Source organism: Pristiophorus japonicus, chromosome 8, assembly GCF_044704955.1.
Source record: "Pristiophorus japonicus isolate sPriJap1 chromosome 8, sPriJap1.hap1, whole genome shotgun sequence".
Lineage (NCBI taxonomy): Eukaryota > Metazoa > Chordata > Chondrichthyes > Pristiophoridae > Pristiophorus > Pristiophorus japonicus.
Window position 1 is genome coordinate 198,749,282 of NC_091984.1, and position 23,574 is coordinate 198,772,855.

General features: G+C 44.3%; 1 protein-coding gene across 4 annotated transcripts in view; it reads left to right on the top strand.

The window, feature by feature from the left end:
- Window positions 1–23,574, top strand: part of LOC139268910 (merlin) — a 211,923-nt gene that overhangs the window by 99,903 nt on the left and 88,446 nt on the right. For 3 of the 4 annotated variants that reach the window (XM_070887744.1, XM_070887746.1, XM_070887747.1), the window contains 4 exons: window positions 12,660–12,728; window positions 16,224–16,306; window positions 17,510–17,585; window positions 22,080–22,214. In XM_070887744.1, coding sequence (XP_070743845.1) covers window positions 12,660–12,728; window positions 16,224–16,306; window positions 17,510–17,585; window positions 22,080–22,214 — 363 coding nt within the window. The remainder of the gene's footprint in view (window positions 1–12,659; window positions 12,729–16,223; window positions 16,307–17,509; window positions 17,586–22,079; window positions 22,215–23,574) is intronic. The other variant, XM_070887745.1, reaches the window with a different exon arrangement.

Consider the following 23,574-nt stretch of genomic DNA (forward strand, 5'->3'; position numbering starts at 1 on the left):
CAGGCCCGTTTCTCGGTAAAATGTTCCTGGTGGTGGTGGATGCTTTTTCAAAATGGATTGAACGTGAAATAATGTTCGGAAGCACCGCCACCGCCACCATTGAAAGCCTGAGGGCCATGTTTGCCACCCATGGCCTGCCTGACATACTGATCAGTGACAACGAGCCATGTTTCACCAGTACCGAATTTAAAGAATTCATGACCCGCAATGGGATCAAACATGTCACCTTGGCCCCGTTTAAACCAGCCTCCAATGGGCAGGCAGAGCGGGCAGTACAAACCATCAAACAGAGCCGTAAACGAGTCACAGAAGGCTCACTCCAAACCTGCCTGTCCCAAGTACTGCTCAGCTACAGCATGAGACCCCACTCGCTCACAGGGGTGCCCCCTGCTGAGCTACTCATGAAAAGGACACTTAAAACCAGACTCTCGCTGGTTCACCCCAACCTAAATGATCAGGTAGAGAGCAGGCAGCAGCAATAAAATGTAAATGATGGTCGCGCCACTGTGTCATGGAAAATTGATGTGAATGACCCTGTGTATGTGCTAAACTATGGACATGGTCCCAAGTGGATCACGGGCACGGTAATAGCTAAAGAAGGAAATAGGGTGTTTGTAGTCAAACTAGACAATGGACAAATTTGCAGAAAGCACCTGGACCAAACGAGGCTGCGGTTCACAGACTGCCCTGAACAACCCACAGCAGACACCCCCTTTTCCAGTCCACAACAAACACCCAAAGGATCAACGACACCATGCCGGACCAGGAAATTGAACCCATCATGCCCAACAGCCCAGCAAGGCCAGGCTCACCTAGCAGCCCTGCCGGGCCAACAACACGCCTGTCCAGCGAGGGCACAGCCAACACACCAGAACAGACATTTGTACCGAGGCGGTCCACCAAGGAAAGAAAGGCTTCTGACCGCCTCACCTTGTAAATAGTTTTCACTTTGACTTTGGCGGGGGAGTGATGTTGTGTATCTGTAAAGCATGCACTCCCATGTTCCGCCACCAGGGAGCTCATCCCCTGAAGTCTCAAGGGATCCCAGCATCCCTAGGGAGCACTTTATATAAGCAGGCCCCTAAGGCCTGTTCCTCACTCTGGAGTGTCTTATTAAAGGCTGAGGTCGCTGTTACTTTAATGTTCCTGTGTGCAGCCTCATCTGTGTTAGGAACACAATAATTTTAGATGGGATTATTGTTTTGATAAATACCTGCACAAAAGTCTAAAACTAGAAATCTTGCTGAGCATTTTTCTACTGAAGCAGCAAGATTTAATGTATTATACTTTGGACAGATTTAACCCTTTGATATTATTTAGCACACATATTATAGGTGAACTAATAACAGTGCAGTGAAGGCATCAGGGCACCTATTCACTAGCCCTTTCCCTATACGTTTTACAATTTTTATTTTCCAAATACTCAATTTCCTGTTTCCTATGGTAAAAGCCTGAGGAGTGACAACAACGAAATCCATGGGAAACTATTATTAGAAATATAGAATACTTCAAAGGTCACAAATTTTTGTTGTTGTGTAAAACAACTTCAAAACAATGTAAAGCTTGAACTGTTTCAAGGTCACCAACAGGAAAAATAATGGCCCATATTTTGCTTCCAGTATAACGAGAGTTTAATTGCGCTTGCCGTTAGTAATGTGTAAATCGTCCAGCAACTTGTGACGAGGAAAAGATACCCTCTGAATTGTGAATCGCCGCAAGTTGCTGGACAATTTATGCCACTCTGCTGTTAGCCTCATGAAAACGGCAGCTCGTCCTCAACCTCAACCTCCCCGTAAGTTTCATGAACTTACTGCCGTTGCACATTAATTGGCAATTAAACTTGCCGCAGAAAACCTGGCTGCTGCTCAGCATAAGTACCGTTTTTAATTAAAAGATTTATGCTCCTGTACTGCCACTCAACTTCTCGGACCCAGAAAGGGAACAGTTTAAACTGTGGATTCTCATTCCTACAGGTTGTAAATTACATAAGAACATAAGAAATAGGAGCAGGAGTAGGCCATTTGGCCCCATGAGCCTGCTCCGCTATTCAATAAGATCATGGCTGATCTGAGATTGTTAGAGATTTTAAAAATGTTAATAATAAAATCTATTTTCTTATCTTTCTGTCTTTTTTTCCCCCCGCTCTTTTGAACCAATCTTTCTTTCCCCCTCTTTGGGTTGGATTTTGTCGGCGTTCAGAGGGTGGATTCGGAGGCGGGTCCGCTGTCAAAATCTAAAAGATTGACCGGGGCAGTATCCCGCTCTGAACCCGCCTCTGTGTAAGTTTCCCAAGTCCCTGGTCTACCTGTGCTTTACAGATCTGGCACTAAGCGGCAGGTGAGCCAATTGAAATATTTAAGAGGGTGTTTAAAGATAGTTGAACAGCATTTTACCACCATCTAACCATTTTTCCAACTTTTTCATGAGGTTCATGTCACTCAGGGATCACATCAGGTAAATAGGTCTGGGTTTCAACTGCTCTCCATTGCTTTGAATAGGTGACAGCTGCAAAAGTGGTATAAAAGCTGTCATTTCACAGCTGTTCACTTTTACCAATGGATTCGGAACACAGTTTTGAGCTTTATGAAGGTTGGAAGTGTTTGGAGTAAACTCTCTATTCACTGTCACCTCCTTGGAGCAACCTCTCTCACCATTGGCAGATCGCTTCTGTCATCTTAACTTCAGCTGCCATCTATTCCAGCAGCATCGGTGCCCTTGAAAAAAACTCACCTTGGTCCTTAGAATCCTACCATGATCAGCCCCAACACCATCATCACCAGGCACACCATCATCACCAGGCACACCAGCAGCACCAACAACAACACCAACCTTCCCTGCAATCACATGATGCTGCACAGGACACTGGGCATCAGCACCTTATATCCTTCTCCGTCGTTCCTTTGTTTCTTTATCCTAAAATCAAATTGGTTAAAGAAATAGACTATTAGTCCCGTCTTTCACCAAGGTCCAAGATATGCCATTGCCCTTGCCGTGCCGTTATCAGCTCACACTTCCAGCAACTTACAGGGCATAACATTTTCGAGCTGGTGGGTAAGAGAAAAAGTGCAACTAATGGGACTTGCCGTGAGATGCCCCACTACAACAAATTCTGGGCCATTGAGTACTATATAGGAACAAAACTTCTAGAATGCAGATAAGGCTGTATCATTTCCGAATCCCCGGACTCCTTTGGAGGAGGCCATCCTGAATATCCTTACCTTTAATCGTATCAAGGAATTAAGCAAAGCTGGTACCAGCGGCTTCCCCCTAGATCAGGGCTAGTACCATCTCACAGTTTTTATTTCTTGTCTTCTTTTTCATTCACTGACATACAGGTATGCACACACAATATATTGCAAAACAAACTCTGTTTGAAGATGTTAGGAAGATAGGTTAGATTGCTAATTCCTATCATTGGACTCAATTTTGGCCAGGAGTTGCTCCGTCTTTTTTGGAGCAACTTGATTTTTTTGGAGTATCTTAAAAATCCCCATTTTGCACATTCAATTTGCGCCAGTGTAAGTGAGTTAGTTAGGATTATTTTAGTTTAGTTTTTTTTCTCTTAAAAGGGGGCATTACCAGCCACCCAAGCCAGTTTTGGCCATTTAGGCCACTTTGGTCAGCTAATAGTTACCCCAAATCTACTTAGGCCAGCGTATGTGACCACTTCAGAAAACCCTCGCGGAGAGTTAAGAAATCAGCGCAGGTAGGTACATCGGAGGCCATTCAGTCTGGGATAGAGGCGGGAAGGGAAGCAGAGAGGACCTTGCATCAAGACTTACAAAGCACAAAAAGTAATAAGCATTCAAGAAGAAATAAAAAATAGAACTAAGTCCTTCCTTCATCTGAAAACTCCAACCGGGAAGGTAGCGGGCCGCCCGGTGCGGGAGGCCACTCGGCTAGGGATAGGTGCGGGATGACAACACACCGGGAGACCACTCGGCTAGGGATAGGGGCAGGAGCGATTGAACTGCCGACATTGGAGAACACACAGGCTGCAGGAAGAAAACTCACCAAACAGGCTGCGGCAAGGGCAAAACACAAGCAGCTACTTCAACAGCGGGCCGGCTGGTGCGGGAGGCCACTCGGCCTGGGATAGGTACGGGACGACCGGGAGACCACTCGGCCAGGGATAGGGGCGGGAACTGCCCACATCGAAGCACACACAGGCTGCAGGAAGCAAACTCACCGGACAGGCTGCAACAGGCTGCAGTAAGCAAACGGAGAGGCTGGGGGAAGGGTGGGGGGAGGAGGAGGAGGGAGAGAGAGGACAAAAGACCTTTGGGTGCGGTCCATATACATACCTTGGGGGGATGGAGAGAGAGAGATACGCAGAACTGCAAACCTGTGCTGTGCTGCCTGCTTTCCTGCCATTTTGACCTTTGAATGTTTAATTTTAACTGTGGGGGGAATAATAACAATGCCACACCTTTTGCAAGCGTTCTGCATCATTGTGCTACGTGGGAGACAATTGATTAGAGCTCATCACATCAGGAACATCAGAGCCCATAGGCTACTGGGCAGGAGGCCTTACCCACTTTGGCAATTTCGAGTCAGGCGTTCGTACCTGGACCTGAATGTTGCAGATTGTGTCAGAAGGCTGCGTTTCCGCAGAGAAGTTGTCCGTGAGATCTGTGAGTTGCTGAGACCAGACTTACAGCCGAGAAGCGGCAGGTGGACTGCTTTGTCAGTTGAAGTCAAGGTTACAGCTGCACTTTCCTTCTATGCCTCGGGATCGTTTCAAGCTACAACTAGAGATGTGTGCGTCATCTCTCAACGTGCAATAAATGTCTCCATTCACCAGGTCACGGCTGCACTGTATGCGTGGAGGAATGACTTAATCAAGTTCCCAATGATCACCCAAGTAATCCATGACACGGCTGGCTGTGGGATTCTCAAGGATTGCTGGCTCCCCAAAGTACGGGGCTGCATTGATTGTAGCTACATCGCCTTGCGAGCACCTTTGGAGCTGTTCAGGAATAGAAAAGGCTTCCACTCCGTGAATGTGCAGCTTGTGTGTGATAACATGTATCACATCATGTCAGTCGATGCAAGATGTAAGATACCCTGGCAGTACCCATGATGCGTTCATCCTTCTTGACAGCGTTATATCTGACATGTTTGAGCAGCAGCCAGAAGGGCAGAGCTGGCTACTGGGAGACAAAGGGTATGGCCTCGCCACCTGGCTCATGACGTCCCTACGCATAACCCGGACGGAAGCTGACCATCAATACAACATGTCGCATATTACGACACGCAGCATCATAGAGAGGACCATTGACATCTTGAAACAGTGTTTCCAATGCCTGGACCATTCCGGAGGCTACTTGCAATATTTCCCTGAGATTTCGGTCAGTTCACTGTTGTGTGCTGCATGCTGCATAACTTAGCCATCATGAGGCAGCAGCAGCTGATAGTGGAAGAAGACAACCCACCTGCGGCGAGAGTGGCTGATGATAATGATTTGGAAGATGCAGGTGATCAGGAGGAGGTGGTGGAGGAGGATGACGAGGATGAGGAAACCATGCAAATGACTGAGGCCGGAGCACGACGTCTGAGGAGGGCGGGCCATCATGCTCCTTTAACGATTGCTCGAACCTTGCACCAGCAGCTCATCCATGAACTGAACGCTTTACTGATGCCTGAGGGCTCAGCGACAACTATTCCGCATGGACATGTTTATTTTTTTGAGCTGTTCCTAAATGTTGTGTTGTGTTAATGGAACATGATTCAGTTTTAATGTAAAATATATTTTATTTTGAAGTTTACAATGTACTTAACTTTAGTGTCATAAAATAATTTTTGTACCAAACTTTACTTAATATGACTCTTTAAGATCATGTAAAAACTTTAAGATCACCTTTAAAGTTGTAAATTTACATAACTTACAAAAAACTTTCAATTTGAAAACAGTTACAACAGTAACATCAATAACAACAGCAGCAAAGAAAGGCTGCACCCATCTCTCATCCCCCTTAGTCTAACACCGCCCGCTGCACTTGGTCTTGGATTCTCTACCACCCCTGCCCACAGGCGGTGGCATAGTGTATTTGGGCTTGGTACCAAGCTTAGTCCTTCTAACATCTCGGTGAATGTGCACTTCTTCATGGAGGGCAGTCAGGTGTTAAGGTGGAGGGCCCAGCTTGGGTCTCTTGAGAGGCTGTTGTGGCGATTGCAGTGGGAGTGGCAGTTGATTCTTATTGTGTTCCTAGCACAGATGAGACTGCACACAGGGAGGTTAAAGTAACAGTGACCTCAGTCTTTATTAAGACACTCCAGGGTGAGGAACAGGCCTTAGGGGCCGGCTTATATACAGTGCTCCCAAGGGATGCTGGGATCCCTTGGGACTTCAGGGGATGCACTCCCTGGTGGCGGAACATGGGAGTGCATGCTTTACAGATACACAACATCATTCCCCCCTGCCAAAGTCAAAGTGAAAACTATTTACAAGGTGAGGTGGTCGGGAATCTTTCTTTCCCTGGTGGACCGCCTCGGTACAAATGTCTGTTCTGGTGTGTTGGCTGTGGCCTCGCTGGGCTGGCGTGTTGTTGGCCCTGCAGGGCTGCTGGGTGAGCCTAGCCTTGCTGGGCTGTTGGGTGTGATGGGTTCGATTTCCTGGTCCGGGGTGCTGTCGTTGATCCTTTGGGTGTGTGTTGTGTGCTCGAAAAAGGTGGTGTCTGCTGTGGGTTGTTCAGGGCAGTCTGTGAACCCGCAGCCTCGTTTGGTCCAGGTGCTTTCTGCAAATTTGTCCATTGTCTAGTTTGACTACAAACACCCTACTCCCTTCTTTAGCTATCACCGTACCCGCGATCCATTTGGGACCATGTCCATAGTTTAGCACATACACAGGGTCATTCAGATCAATTTCCCGTGACACAGTGGCGCGACCATCGTTTACATCGTTTACATGTGGGATCTAGCTATTGCTTTCATCATTACCATACCTGGGTGTGTGCTGTGGAGATTCGAGATGAACGTCTCCCTGACCTTTTTGGGTAGCACTACGCGGTTACCCCACAACAGGCAGTCTGCCTGAAAGAACAACTCATCCTTTCACCGCTGGAACGGCTTAATTAGCTCTTGCATATCAACAGGGATGCTGGCCCAGCTCCCATGCAGTACACAGTTTTTTACTAGGGACAGCAGAGGATCTTGGCTGGTCCAAGTCCTAATCTGGCGGGCCGTGACAGGTGATTTATCATTTTCAAACGCTTCCATGACTATCAACATGTCTGCGGGCTGCGCCACCATCAACAAGTTTGCAGGCTGCGCCATTTCCACCCCAGTGGTGGGCAATGGTAGCCGACTGAGAGCATCCGCACAGTTCTCGGTCCCTGGCCTGTGGTGGATGGTACAGTTATATGCTGATAGCGCGAGTGCCCAACTTTGTATGCGGGCTGAGGCATTAGTATTTATCCCCTTGTTTTCAGCGAACAGAGATGTGAGGGGCTTGTGATTGGTTTCCAGCTCAAATTTGAGACCAAACAGGTACTGATGCATTTTCTTTACCCCGAACACACTGTAGGCCCTCTCGGCCTTGGACAAGCACCTGGAGGCATAGGCGACAGGTTGCAACTTCCCCGCAACGTTAACTTGTTGTAATACACACCCGACTCCATACGACGATGCATCACATGCTAGCACAAGTCTTTTACACGGGTTATACAATACAAGCAGCTTGTTGGAGCATAAAATGTTTCTGGCTTTCTCAAAAGCAATTACTTGTTTTTTTTCCCCCATATCCAGTTCTCACCATTACGCAATAACACATGTAGAGGCTCTAAGAGGGTGCTTAACCCCGGCAGGAAGTTACCAAAATAGTTGAAGAGTCCCAGGCACGACCGCAGCTCCGTGACGTTCTGTGGCCTGAGCGCATTCCTGACAGCCTCTGTCTTAGCGTCTGTGGGCCGAATGCCGTCTGCCGTGATCTTTCTCCCCAAAAACTCCACTTCTGTTGCCATGAAGGTGCATTTCGACCTCTTCAGCCGCAGCCCTACGCGATCCAGTTGCTGGAGGACCTCCTCCAGGTTTTGTAGGTGCTCGACGGTGTCCCGACCCGTGACCAATATGTCGTCCTGAAAAACCACCGTGCGTGGTACCGACTTGAGTAAGCTCTCCATGTTTATCTGGAAGATCGCTGCAGCCGACCGAATTCCAAACGGGCATCTGTTGTAGATGAACAGTCCCTTGTGCGTATTGATGCAGGTGAGGCCTTTCGAAGACTCCTCCAGCTCCTGCGTCATGTAGGCCGAAGTCAGGTTGAGCTTGGTGAACGTCTTGCCTCCTGCCAGTGTTGCAAATAGGTCGTCTGCCTTAGTTAGCTGGTATTGGTCCTGTAGCGAGAAACGATTAATAGTTACTTTATAATCGCCGCAAATCCTGACCGTGCCATCACTTACAATCGGGCTGGCCCACTCACTGAATTCCACTGGGGAGATGATGCCCTCACGATGCAGCCTGTCCAGCTAGATTTCAACTCTCTCATCATGTGAGGTACCGCTCGCGCCTTGTGGTGAATAGGTCCTGCCTCTGGGACCAAGTGGATCCATACCTGCGCCCCGGAAACGTTTCCAATGCCTGGCTCAAAAAGGGAAGGAAATTTGTTAAGAACCTGGGTACATGAGGCCTCATCGACATGTGATAGCGCTCGGATATCATCCCAGTTCCAGCGGATTTTGCCCAGCTCCTTCCAACCAGTGTGGGGCCATCGCCCGGGACAATCTAGAGTGGCAGTTCGTGCACCGTGCCCTCGTAGATGTCCTTGACCATGGCGCTGCCCAGGACACTGATAAGCTCTTTGGTGCACGTTCTCAGTTTTGTGTGGATGGGGCTCAGGGCTGGTCTGAGGGCCTTGTTGCACCACAGTCTCTCAAACATCTTTTTACTCATGATGGATTGGCTAGCGCCAGTGTCCAGTCCCATGGCTACGGGTAAGCCATTCAATTTTACATTTAGCATTTTCGGTGGACATTTCGTCGAAAATGTGTGCACCCCATGTACTTCAGCATCTGCCTCCTCTCTCTCAGGCTCAAAATTGCTTTCATCCACCATGGACTGATCTTCCTCTGCCACGTGGTGGTTGGCAGGTTTTGCAGAGCTTGCAGCTTGACTGCAAGCTCGTTGGAGGTGTCCCATTGATCCACAGCTCTTGCAAACATACCCTTTGAAGCAGCATGAATAGGCTGAATGGAAGTCTCCACAACGCCAACAAGATGTGAATTGCCTTGCATTCATCCTTTGTTGCAGACTCTGAGTCATCTGGGTTACCTGAGGCCTCCTGGCAGTTGCAGACTCGTGGGTTCTGCCCTGTACATTTCTGCTCACAAAAACAGTTCCAGTTAATTTATGAACATTACTAGCACTTGTGTGCTGAGAGATTTGTTTGTGTTATCAATGGTGGACATAAACGCCTGTGCTATTGCAATGGCCTTACTGAGGGTCGGTGTCTCTACAGTCAAAAGTTTTCGTAGAATGGTCTCGTGGCCAATGCCCAGTACATAAAAGTCTCTGAGCATTTGCTCCAGGTAGCCATCAAACTCACATTGTCCTGCAAGTCGTCTTAGCTCGGCGCGTAGCTCGCCACTTCCTGACCTTCGCTGGCACGTGTAGAACCGATACCTCGCCATCAGCACGCTCTCCCTCAGGTTATGATGCTCCCGAACCAGTGTACACAGCTCCTCTTGTGACTTATCTGTGGGTTTCACTGGAGCCAGAAGATTCTTCATGAGGCTGTAGGTCGGTGCCCCGCAGACTGTGAGGAGGACCGCTCTCCTTTTTGCAGCGCTTCCTTCTCCGTCCAGCTCGTTGGCTACAAAGTACTGGTCTAGCCGTTCGACATGGGCTTCCCATTCCTCACCCTCCGAGAACTTCTCCAGGATGCCCACAGTTTGCTGCATCTTTGCGTTGGATTCGTATACTCGTCGCCAGTTATTGTGTTCCTAACACAGATGAGGCTGCATACAGGGATGTTAAAGCAACAGTGACCTCAGTCTTTATTAAGACACTCCAGAGTGAGTAACAGGCCTTAGGGGCCGGCTTATATACAGTGCTCCTCAGGGATTATGGGATCCCTTGGGACTTCCGGGGATGCACTCCCTTGTGGCGGAACATGCTTTACAGATAGACAACAATTCTGCCAATGGTGCATGACCTGGGTGTGTTCCCTTATTGTAGCAGATAACTCACACATACCCTCCCTCATGGCCTGTGTCATTGCCAGTATCGTCCTTCCCACTACCTTTGACATTCCCTCCCTAATTGACACTGATGTTCCTGGACATCGTTCCCATTTCCCGTGCGGTTACTGTTATTTCTCTCGACAGTTCCGCTACCTCATCACTCACCCCACTGATGGTGTCCACGAGTGATTGGGTAAGGTCAGTGCTCTCCCCACTCAATGCCATGATCTGAACCACATCTGTTGCATCCTGCATCTCAGGAGAGCGTGGTCGATTTCACCTTACCCTCACCCTGGGTCTGCCTCGCGGCACCCCAGTGGGAAGCGCAGGCTGGGACGGTGGGGCCCTGGGTGTTCCATACTGCATCCCACCACCACTGGGACCCGCAACCTCGGACGGTGGGGCCCTGGGTATTCCATGCTGCATTCCACCACCACTGGGACCCGCAACCTCGGACACTGGGAAACCACTAATCATGGACTGGCTGAAATCAAGGAATGTCACACCAGAACTCATGGAAGGGGCTGCCAACGCCAAGTCGATTAACGTGGCCTCATCCATATTCAGTACAACAGTGTCCCCTTCATCCATCTCCATCCCCTCCCCCGCCGCCCCCCAGCCCCCCATGTTGGTCTGCAGGGTTAGGCTTGTCCGCGTCTGAATCTACTTCTGTATCTTCACGATTGACATCAGGTTCTGTTAAATATAACAGAACAGTCAAATGGTTAGCAGCACAGGAGGGGACAGGATGGGTGGCATGAATAGGCTCACACATAGCAAACCTGGCAGCAGGTTGATTGAAGGGCCATGATGAATTTTAAGGACTTACCCTCTCGCGTATGGGCCCAGCTTGTGCAGTACTGATTGTTTTTCTCCAGGTAGGACCCATCAAAGCAGCGACCCTCTCTTCCAAAGGTGTCAGTAGGTGCAGATTTCGCGGGCCTCCTTCCGTTCGAGTTCTTTCCCTTTTGTTGTGAGACAATTTCTTTTTCAAAGATGAAAATGCAACTTTTTAGAGAGGGTATCTTTCTACTGGGTGGGACATATACAGCTGGTCACATTTACAATTGCAATTGCATTGAATAAATGAAAATATTACTTACACTAACTACTTGACCAAGATCCTGCCATTTCTTTTTACACTGGCTTCCAGATCTCCGGGTGTTCACCACTGCGCAGTAATATTCTGCAATTTGGTTCCAGCGTTTCTTTATTTCTTTCGGTGGCACTTTTGTGCTACCTCTGCTGGTATCCAGCTCCTGCCATCTGTTCTCAATGACATTAACTAGTATCTCCACTTCGTCATGCAAGAAATTCTTCGTTCTTGGTGCACGTTGTAGCATTGACACTCACAGCACTTTGCCAATGCTCTTAGACACAGTGATTTTTCCAAACATACAGTCCTTATTTTGCATGCAGCAATGATTTTCAGAAATACAGCACTCCTTCTGGCACTGTTGTAGGCATGCAGCACTGATATTAACACACGGAGCACTGGTTCTTGATTCCAGCAGTTAATTTCGTTCCACAGCATTCCTTCTGGCACCAAAACTCAAGCAGCTACATATCCCTTTAAAAATGGCCAATTGTCATATTTCGGCGCTACTGCGCATGCGCAGATATCGCGACCCGATTCCAATGCGCATGTGCAGACATCCCGGCACTGGCTCTGCCCCCGACTCGACTGACCACGTTGCACGACGACCGAGGAGAGGCCGGACAGCGGCCAAAGTGGGGAGCGATTTTTCTCAGCGCACTTATCAATGGAAAAAAGTGGCGCATCTCCGGTAAGTGTGCCGAAAAAGGGTGGGCCAAATTTGAGCCCATTGTATCCAGAAAGAGCAGCCTGCCAGCACTATTAGTGGCGCAGAAGAAGACTGCATCTCTCAGTATTCTGCATCCCTCTTACCAATGTTTGCAGGCACCAACACAACTAGACACATCCCAGAGGATGTAGTATGTGAATTAGAGGGGGTAACGCCTTCTCAAGCTCACTACCTGTGCCTTACGTCAAGACAGGGCTTTTTAAAGCATCCCAAACGTCCAAATCAGATGAAAAAAGGGATCCCAGGGAGATCATCAGGAATCAGAGGCATACTGCCCACACCTGCCATTATGTCACCATCCATATCTGGAGGCCCTGGCACAATGTGCAGGTAAGTATCAAGTGCTTTTTGCAGAGCAGGGTCAGGATATCCACCTGATTTCCTGGCCCTCATAGGAATATTTTGTACTGAACCAGGTTGTTGTTCTCTCCTCCCTCCTCTTAGGAGTCATCTGGTACAAGTTTATAATCTGTATGATTGAATAAGTTTATAGATTGTTTAAAAAAAATCATTAAAAGGGAAGCGGAAAATGTATCCGTGTATAATTACACATATAGGAAGAAATGTCTCATATTTAGTAATATGAAACTAGGAAAAACTATGCAGTAAGGCTTTTATCCATTGTATCTTAGACTTCAATTTGTTTTTATTACAGTATGGAGATTATGATCCAAAAATACACAAACCTGGTTTCCTAGCACAAGAAGAGTTATTACCAAAAAGGGTAAGCAGAACAACAAGGGTAATCAGAGATAGAATCAAGTTTGTTCTTTTAAAACAAGCATTGTGGATAATGAAATTGATTATCACTAGTTCTAATAAATTAACAGCTTAACCTTTTCAACAAACTATAGTACAGGTTGAGTGTCCAAAATCTGGAGTTCTGAAATTTGGAATGTTCTGGAATCCGGACACCAGGCCGATCCGTGACGGGGTCATCTGGAATTGGAAAATGTTCCGAAATCCGAACCATCCGCTGCCACCCCACCCCCCACTCCCCCCGACCCGTTTGGCCACCGGACTCATCTCCCCTGCTCTGTGGCCGGACTCACCTCAACCCGCTCCACCACTTGACTCGCCTCTCCCGCTCTGCGACCAGACTCACCATCCCTGCTCCGCGGCCGGACTCGCCTCCCCCGCTCGGCCACTGGACCTCGGCTGCCGGAACTCACCTCAACCCGCTCCGCCGCTTGACTCACCTCCCCCGCTCAGTCGCCGGACCCCCCCCCCCCCCCCTTACCTTGGCCCACATGTTTCTGCATTCGGGACGTCGGAAAGACATTCCGAAATCTGGAAATACCTGAACATCGGTCTGGGCATTTCTGGATTCGGGACATCGGAAATAAGGAAATACCCGAAATCCGGAACGACCTCGGTAAAAAAAAATTACCCTTGAGATGAGGTTTCCAGTTACACTTTATCATCTGTAAAGAACCATAGATAACTTCATAACTGTTTTTGGTAAAGATTAATTTTAACATGTAGGTTGTAGGGTCTCGGTATCGAATAATTTACATTAGCTGTAAATGATCTCATGACCGTTTCCAATTTCTTCTGTTAATCACAATGGGCCCAAAATTCATCAGAACGTAAGACAGTCGGAGGATATGTCACGTCTGATCACCGCGCTGGAGCGAACCGCCAACTCCATCGATGCTATGTGGCAATCAATGGGATCAGGATATGGCGCGGAATCCCCCCGTGCCATAGTAGTCGGGTCAACAGCACCCGAGGGTGGGAAGCTGCCAGAAGCTTCCAGCCCTGAAGCCGTGCCTTCCACATCACGAGCTTCTCCTGAGGCCCCATTCATTGCGCTTGCAATGTCTCACCCCCAACGACAGCAACAGCATTCTGGTTGCACTGCTGCGCGCTGGCTTGGTACCACCACGGGGAGGTCCGTGCTCAGGGGCAGTGGGAAAGGCAAGGGCGGGAGTCAGAAAGGGGGGGATGAGTCCGAAGGGTGGGGGAAGTACGCGGTCGAGGTCGAGGTCGAAGACAGTAAAGGATGCTTTGCTGTAGTCAATTGTTCATTGTTCATTTAAAATAGTTGAAGTTTGATTTTTAAAAGTTTATTTCAAATTATTAAAGTTGTTACAGTTAAAGTTGTTACAGTTGTTACAAGTTATTGTTATAAGTTTTACAATTGTTCTATATTTTTACATAAATGTTTCAATTGAATTTAAGCACTCTTGTACAGTGTCAAACTTTTGGGGTAATAGTCATCAGGGTCCCACACACTGTGTGCAGGAAAAGGTGAAATGTAGCTCTCCACATTCAAGCAAAGCGTTAATTTATGAGCTGCTGACTTAACAATTTTGCAGTGGCATACGCTCCGCGTGCCTTCCACTGTGGTGTTGGGGGGGTCGGTGGGGGGGTGCGGGTGGTGCCATGGGTTCATCTGGAAGCTCCTCCTCATCCTCCTCCCCCTCATTTTCCTTTCTTTCTCCTCCATCTTCTGCACTCTCCTCAGGTGGTCCCGCAGTCCCCTGTGGCAATTCCTGTCCCTGCATGATTGCTAAATAATGCAACATGCTGCACACCACTGTGAACTAAGCAACCTGCTCAGTGTGGTATTGCAGCCTGCCTCCTGAGTGGTCCAAGCATCGAAAGCGCTGCTTCAGTACTCCAATTGTCTTTTAGATAATATTACCTGTGACTATATGGCTCTTATTATATAATTGCTCGGCTTCTGTCTGAGGGATCCGCAGGGGGGTCAAGAGCCAGGTGGCGACACCGTACCCTTTTTCCCCGAGCATCCAGCATTTACCTTGTGGCTCAGGCTTCAACAGGTCAAACACTGTGCTCCCATACAAGGTATGCGCATCATGGATGCTCCCTGGAAAGTAGGCATTCACTGTCATTATGCGCTGCGTATGGTCGCAGACGAGCTGCATGTTGAAGGAGTGGAATCCTTTGCGGTTTCGGTAAACCTCCACCTCCTGTAATGGTGCTCGCAGGGCAATATGGGTACAGTTAACAGCACCCTGCACCTTGGGGAAGCCGGCAATGCGTGCAAAACCCAAAGCCCTCTCGCTCTGTGCCTCCCTGGTCATTGGGAAGTTAATAAATTCCATCTGGCATGCATACAGTGCTTCGGTTACCTGTCGAATGCAGTGATGAGTAGTGTACTGAGAAATACAGCATATGTCCCCAGCTGATGCCTGAAAAGAGCCGCATGCATAAAAGGAAAGTGCCGCAGTCACCTTCATCTCGACAGAGAGTGCAGTAATGTTGGTGGTACTGGGCTGCAGGTCTGCCTTAATGAGCTGGCAAATCTCATTGATCATCTCTTTTTGGAAGCGCAGCCTCCGAACGCACTGTCGATTGGTCAGGTCCAAATATGAGCGCTTCTCCCTGAAAATCCTTTGCGGGTAAGGCCTCCTCCTCCATCAGTCTGCGACCTCCTCCATTACCCTGATAATTCTGCTCAATAAACCTTCTCCCATCTGGATCCTGCATTAGACAAGTAGTTGGCAATGCAGGCTGAGATAGTACTAAATCTCCAGAATCTCCTCAAATATCCTGAGATAAACTCAAATGATTTTTCAATGAAAAAAATATTAACTCGACTGCCTTCTATCTTAATAATGTATTCAGTACCAATAAAAATACCTTTTCCACTGTAAATCCCACTGTAAAGCCACTGTTCACCTCTGAAATACTGATTTCAAAATAGCAGCAACGAACACCACCGGCCATTCCCGCCCACTTAAGGTTGAGTAAAACTATCTTCTCCAGGACGGTACGCAGCTCCAGTGGTATGTCGGCGATATGTCATCAAACTTGCACTTTTTGGGCGGTATGCGGACGGTGTGCATACCCTGCGGTGGTATGTCAATGATGAATCTTCCGCCGAGCGGTATGTCGGTGGCATGTACCTGTTTTTTTATGAAATTTGTATTTTTCGGCGGTAAGTGGGCGGCATGTTGATGAATTTTGGGCCGAATGAATACTGCTGTGCAGTACCTGGCCTAGATGTTTCACTTGTGCTGATACAATTTTTTTCATAAATTTAGGTGCTCGAAAGTCTTATTTTATGTGAATGAGAGATTTGAACAATGAAGAGTAGTTATTAGCAATTACAGTAAACAAACAAAGACTCATATTGTTTTTCTTCATCAACTTCAACTGACATTTCATAAGACTGAATTACTTGTTTTGTATATTTAGGTTTTAAATTATATATTTAAATAATCTGTATACTTATTTGATCTTGCAGGTTATAAATTTGTACCAGATGACCCCTGAGATGTGGGAGGAGAGAATAACAGCCTGGTATGCAGAGCATAGGGGTCGAGCAAGGTATTAGATTGAGTTTTTAATAATAGTCCTGTTAACCTACTGAGTATAAATTCTACTAGTGTATACTTGAATACTATTACGGTACATCTGATCTTGGAACATACAGGAATTGCATGCCATTTGTACAGAAGACATGCATTCTTTATACAGGAATCTAATGCCATTTAATTGGCTGCTGTTCCTTTCCATTTAAGATGATAGATAAAAGAATGCTGTGTCTTCCATAATGAGCACTATTTGTCCTCCTCATAACTGGCAGCATCTCTGTTATAGCAGGCCTATTTAATAATTTACTTGTGTAGGAGCTGACACTGAGCTATCCTCTAAATAGGATTATAAGCATAAATGGGGATTACATTAAAAACACATTTAACATAACAAATAAAAAAACAATTATATATTTAAAATTAATTAAAATACAATATAATAAAACATTTAAAACAAAAAATTATTTTTTTTGAAAAATAACGTTAAATGTTTTATTGGGGCTAAAAAATAACCTTACCTTATTTTAAATGTGTTTTAATGTTTAAATGAATGAAAAAACATTATTTTAATGTTTTTTTAAAACTCTTATGCTGACGTAAGAATTTCATGGGCATTCGCTAGGCAGAAGTTGGGCAAAAATAGCCCAACTCTCCACCCACGAATGTCCTTTTCTGGGGTTACGGATGATCCTGGAACTTGCGCGGCCAATACAGGCACGTGCGCACCTCATGCACCCCCGTCGGGGGCCGCAAATTACAGCCCCATATATTTTCACTGGTGCTTCTGATGCACATCATAAAGCTGTGGTAATCAGTCAGGTAAATACACAGAGCCGTAGATGTACACCAATGTACACCAATAGCCTGCAGTGTCTTGTATTAGTAATAACTAAGACAGTCACTGAGCTGCTGACATTGAGTAGTTGCTCCATACTGCTTACAGGGATTATTGTGAGATCAATTTAGAAATGTGGATGAAGCTGATTGTGAGTAGGGGTGAGAGAAGGAAAATGAGGCCTGTATCATAAAAAAGGAGTTTTTACGATGATTGCAGACAACTAAAAACAAGGACTAATCCTGACTTGCTTGAGAAGTTTTTAAGCACCATAAAAGTTGTACTGCACATCAGCAATTCAGATATAAAATTGCCTCATGCTGTGTTTGGTTTACAGATATTTTTGCCTAGTTTTGTGATGTAAGTGTATGTTTTGTCTAGGGATGAAGCAGAAATGGAATACCTGAAGATAGCACAAGATCTTGAAATGTATGGTGTAAGCTATTTTTCTATCAGAGTAAGTATTTTACAGTATGTTCGTTATTGTTTCTTGTTTCAAAATTTATGTTGTCATATCTGCAGCAACCCAAAAATGTTTTAAAAATGAAAGAAATCTTGTGTGTAATTTAATTTCCTGTCCAGTTATGTGATACTTCCTCCCCTTCAACCTCCCCATTCCCCACTACAGTCTGCACACTTGCATGCACAGCCTCCAGTAGGATCAAGGCTCCTTCATGACTGCCAGGTAAAAATCCTGTAGTGTAAAATGGTCAAAATATCAATTATTTTGCCTCACCTAAACTCCTGAAACTCTTCTTCCATGTAATGAGGCCATTTGAGTATCAAACCTCACTAATGCTTGGGCCTATAACCACAGCAGAATGGCACTAAGGTTCTCCAAATGAAGATAATTTTAGTGTGGCAAAGTTAATTGCTACCAGTAGGAAAGGGTTGAATCTAAATATGTATGTTGAGTGCATATTGGAGAAATTTATTAAGTTTTATCATTTCTACAAAATTTCTTGCTGTTATATAGCATTTTCTTTATGGAATATCTATCTATTAACTCTAAAAGATACATTATTAAGAGTTATGGGATAATTGCTTTTCCACTAATGCATTTTGTAGTGTGTTAGATCAGTTCATGGACACACACTTTGACATCTGTAAGGCTGTGTTGATTTAAAAATCACATTGCAATGTAACAAATTAAGTATGTGGCAGATGCTTTTACACTTGGAGGACATAATGCTTCCTAAACTATTTTCTTTCCAGCCTGAAATCATCTGATATTACTGGACAGTATTGTACAATTAAATGTGCTCCCTCTGTTGAATACTCTGAGCTGGGGCTAATTTGATCTCAATCTATAAGGCTGGATTTTAGTTTGTGAACAATATGAATAGTACCGAAGTATTGTTGTTAAAACTAGATGAAAATCACAATTACTCCATTAAATGGGACTAACTCAGGGCCACATTTTCCATTTAAATTTTAAATTAATATAAGCATTGTTGGGCTTCTAAATACAAAATTAACATTCTGCATAAAATAGAAACCATTGTACTAATGTAACAAAGGAAGCAGTTTATGTATATATATATATGGTTGACCATTATATTAAAATTAAAATTTAGTTTGACTTTGAAATTAATAATTAAAGTTTTTACTTATGGAAATTTAACAATAACTATTTTTGTATAATTTTCTATGAATTTTTCATAGCTTGCCGTGAATATAATACATTTCCCAGAAATAATTTTGAATAAAAGAGGTTATTAAAAAAAAAGTAATTCATGAGTGCAACCTGTGTTACAATTGTAGTGAAAATTTATCTGTACATGAGGACTTAAGTCTTCAAAGCTTAGAATTAGATGTGACATAGACATATCAAAATAAAATACTGGCTTACAGATATGTTCAGGTGCTAAATGACCTAAACCTCCAAAGCCAGAAGTGTGCGGCCCGCCATATTGGTAAAGGCCTAAAGAATCAGTGTGCAGTGCCCTTGGCTGAAACAGGTGTTATTTACTTTGCATATGCAAATAAGGGCTTAATGCCTGTTTAAGGTCCCCACTACAAGATTGATTTGCCCTGTGGCAGCCTGTGCCACTCAGGAAAATCAAATCTATATGTGGCTTTACAAATGGCTCAAAGGGACTGCCTGTTAGGCTGCACCCAACTAGATAAGATTTTAAAATATACTTAGCTGAATGTGGAGTCAGGCGGAGCAGGAATACTACTCCAAACCCCACCTTCAAAGAACAAGGGCCACTGCCGGCCACCGTTCCTCCGATCAGTGTGGCTATCTTGCCTCTTCTACCCCTACCCCTCCTCCTGATCGCAACGTTACATCCGCTGGCCACGGCTACCACCCCCGGTAGCTATCAGTAGCTATTCCAAATCACCATTGTCAGACGTCAAGCTGTTGTCTGCCTGCCCTCACAGTTGGGGCATGGTATTGTGCAGGAGGAATCTATGGAGGTGAGTGCAAATTAACCTGCAAAAAATATTAAAGAAAGCTATGATTTCTTGAGAAATACTTTATAGTAATGGATTGCACAGTAATTTAATTGTTAAAGCACTTACCTTCTGATTAGGCTACAAGTTTGGTTACCAGAGCTTGTTTGCCCCAGTTGGATGATTTCTGTTTGTGGTGTATGTAGCACACAAATCACTGACTCCACACGGTCTGGTGTAAGTCTAACTGCTGTGACCTTCGTCCACAGTTGTTCAGCTCCAGAGTGCCTCCCAGGTGTGGTGGTCAGCCTTATATAGCCTTTGTTACAGGTACTACCAGGGTTTCCCACCGCAGCGCTCTCTGGTGTGGCATAGTACTTACAATACATTTAAGGTACTGGGACGATACACACATCATTACATAACACTGTTAGTTCTTGGTTGAACTACTAAAGGAGCACTTTAAAGCAAAATATTCTACATCAGAAAGGGAGGAAAAGACTGATATTCAGCTTATATCCCCAGCAGCAGTGAGCAATATCTACTTCATGGAGGAATTTACTATTCAAACTGTCTTCCCTTGTTTTCTATCAGCCCCCTCTGGAAAAATGCTCTGTAAGGCAAAGCAATGGGGAGAAAAACAAAATGGAGAATAAGTTGCAGCTAGTTACCTTCGCACCACAGCAGAATGATCTGTGTGTTCACAGACCATGTTGACAGCTGTCAGTCTGTCATAACAAACATTTGCTATTGATGCAAGCATGAAGATCCATTGCCTGCAGCTTGCTGAATCACATACACTGTTCTCGAATTATTTAGCATCTTTTTTAAAAAAAAAACAATCCCTACCACCTTAATTTTTCCTTTATATTTCTCGCACACAACCTGGACCATGATCTTAATGAGAAAGTCAGGAGATCTAAGATCTAAGAAGCAAGAAAAGGCCATTTAACCTATCAAGCCCATTCTATCCATTACTCTATAATGGACTTCCTGCAGCCCAGTCAACTTTTCTTTCTTTATGGGGCATTAAGTTCCTTCCTTTACCTCTCGTGGAAAAGAAAAACTAACACTGGCAATGAACATAAGAAAAGTTTGACAGCAACCTGGGTTTTCCCTGGGACATCCACTCTGGATTTTTCAAAATTACCTTAGCTAAGATCAAAAACTTGTGTGGAGTGCCCCATTCTATTGCCGTGTGGAAACTTTTTGATGTATCTTTTGCTTCAGGCACATAAATATGCCTCATTCTTATGACATAATTTTTACTGATGCTTTTGGAAGGTAAACTGGAGAGAAGTAACTCCAATTAATTGAATTGTACGTAGTATTGATTAATTTGTGCTAACTATATACACACACACAAGACAAATAAATGCGGTCAATGGAACAATCTAGAACAATGGAACTCCTTTTATGTAATTTTTACAATAAGGCAAAAACAAAATAGAAATTATTGATTGAATGGACACCTAATAATGCCGTGTGATTTAGAATAAGGAATAGGATGAATAAAGTAGGAGGCTTGCCAGTCGTGGAGGATATGATATTCAACAAATGGCCAAAAATTCATTCTCCGAGTCAATACACCTCCAAGATGAAATTGATGACTCATTTGAGTTAATTAGAGGAGTTACCTTGAAATGTTAATTATCCTGAATAAAGTGGACAGTAGATGTATATCTATATTCGGAATGAATCAAAAATAGTTGTCAATCTTATCGTTAAGGAGCACTAATCTTGATATTCTATGATTTGGTATTATGGTAATGGACAAGATTTTATTCCAATATAGTAATAATTCTTAAAATGGTGGCTTAAAGTTTGTATTTTACTTAGATATGTGGCATCTGATAAATATTTAATTCATAATTTAAATTATTTTCCACTACCATTATTATTTTGATGCTGTGCCATAAAAGGGAAATACAACTGCAATGGCAAACAGTGCTGGTAGACAATAAGAATGGGAGCCTGGTGCCCCCTCTATACCTCTCCCACCATAGTCATTGCTTCTGCGTTGAAGTGCATGCAGTAGAGAATATATATATATTTAAATGACAGCATATATCATGGCATAGAATGGGAACTTCCCAGTCCACTAGCCCGCCATGATAATTATGTATCATGACTATTTAAATTGAAATTTATGTTTGTGTTTCTATGGTGCTGTTTTACTAATCCCAGTTATCAGTCAAACAAGAAGTTTAAACTTGTGTAAAATAAAACCTATGTATAATCTGTAAATAAAAAGCACAAATGTAATTGTGTAACTGTAAAATTAATATTATATATCATAAATATAAGCGCTTTCAATAAGTTGGAATATTCAATCTTTTTTTATATGGTATGGTAGTATTTAAAGAGAATTGGTATGTGTAGAATGAAATGAATTCACAGATAATATGCTGTATTTTGAAAATATAACTCTGACAATAGTTCTGAGGGAAAATCTTCACTCTGTTTCCTTTATACAGTCATAGCTATTGTTATTTCAGTCAATTGTAGTTCTTTGCCGTACATGTTCAATTGATATCTTTTCCATTTTTAGAACAAGAAGGGAACCGATTTGTTGCTTGGAGTTGATGCCTTTGGCCTCCATATTTATGATCCGGAGAACAAACTGACACCTAAAATATCTTTTCCATGGAATGAAATTCGTAACATTTCCTATAGTGATAAAGAGGCAAGTTGTTGCTTTGTTGTGGAACATGGTGAAATTTTTAATATAGACGTATTTCTTCCATGACATTGCTCACGGATAGTCTGGGGTCTGGAAAGTAATTTTAGATTTTTACATGGCCCGCTTTGAGGTTCCAGAATTGCTGTTCCTGCTCTGAGGCAACACTTTGGCTGTGACTCAGATGCTGGCATATTGGTTCCTGGAGTTTTAACCAAGAAGAAACCATACTTAAACAATGAGGAAGAAGAAAACAGAGAGATTTATAAAAATGGAAGTTGATGGAGATTCATAATAGACACAACAGCCACTAATGAGAGTTATACTCTACCTAGTGCCAAGCTCCAATTAGTGTGAAATAGGCTGATCCACGGGGTTTTATGTGCTTTCCTGCATTCCAAAGGCAGATCAAGCCCTGACTATAACGTTACACTGGCATTTTTGCTCAGTTTGCACCAAAACCATTTTACATTGACACAAAAATAACAGTGTAAGTGTGCCCTTATAGTAGCCGAAGATGGTGAGATACCATTAACCCACGATTTGTTTCCTATTTTCTGTTTTTTTTGGTTCTGTTTTCTCAGTTCTGTATTTCTCACTTTTTCCTCCTCGCCATTACTGATTATTTAAATGCTTTTAAAATCTTTGATTTTTGTTTTCTGAATTCTGTCTTACTCATATCTACTAACTGTTTGCCTCCTCAACTCTTTTTGTTGTGTTTTTTCTCTTCAGTCCTGCTAAGACTATTGCACTTTTGTTTTGCTCTGTGACCTGCTCTTGTTTCCTGCACATTGGTGTTCATTCTTGATAGTGCCAAGGATGTCAGTAATGGGCAAAACCTAACATTAAGAGATGCGGAATAGTTACATTCTGGGAAAAATCATTTATGTATGCAGCACATATGTAGCCTACATCAAGTGGCAATGGTGTGACTGAGGGGCATTAAGTAGTTAGTAATGGCTTGAGAAAATTGCACTGGCTGCAGTAAAAGAAATCTTAAAAACATCACAAAAGAAGGATTAAATAACTAACAAGAGCTCTGGAAAGGGAATAAATGCATGGCGGAGGCAAGTAAGAGAAAGGAAGCATAGGATAGGTTTAGGAGGTCTAGTGAGGACAGGAGGGGTTAGGGCCACATTTCCATGCCAGAAATCCCTAAAATGATAGGGGAAGGAGATAATTAAAATAGGGGTAAAATGTAAAATTGTCTTGGTGTCCTAAATTAACATTATATTTTCTGAGCGATTAGCAGATCTTCCAGCCTTCTAGGTAATCAAGGGCCAGGAGCACATTTGTGATATTTAGCTGCTAACTAGCCTATCTATTTCAGGTCATTGTTCAAGTACTCAAGGATCCAGGTAATTCT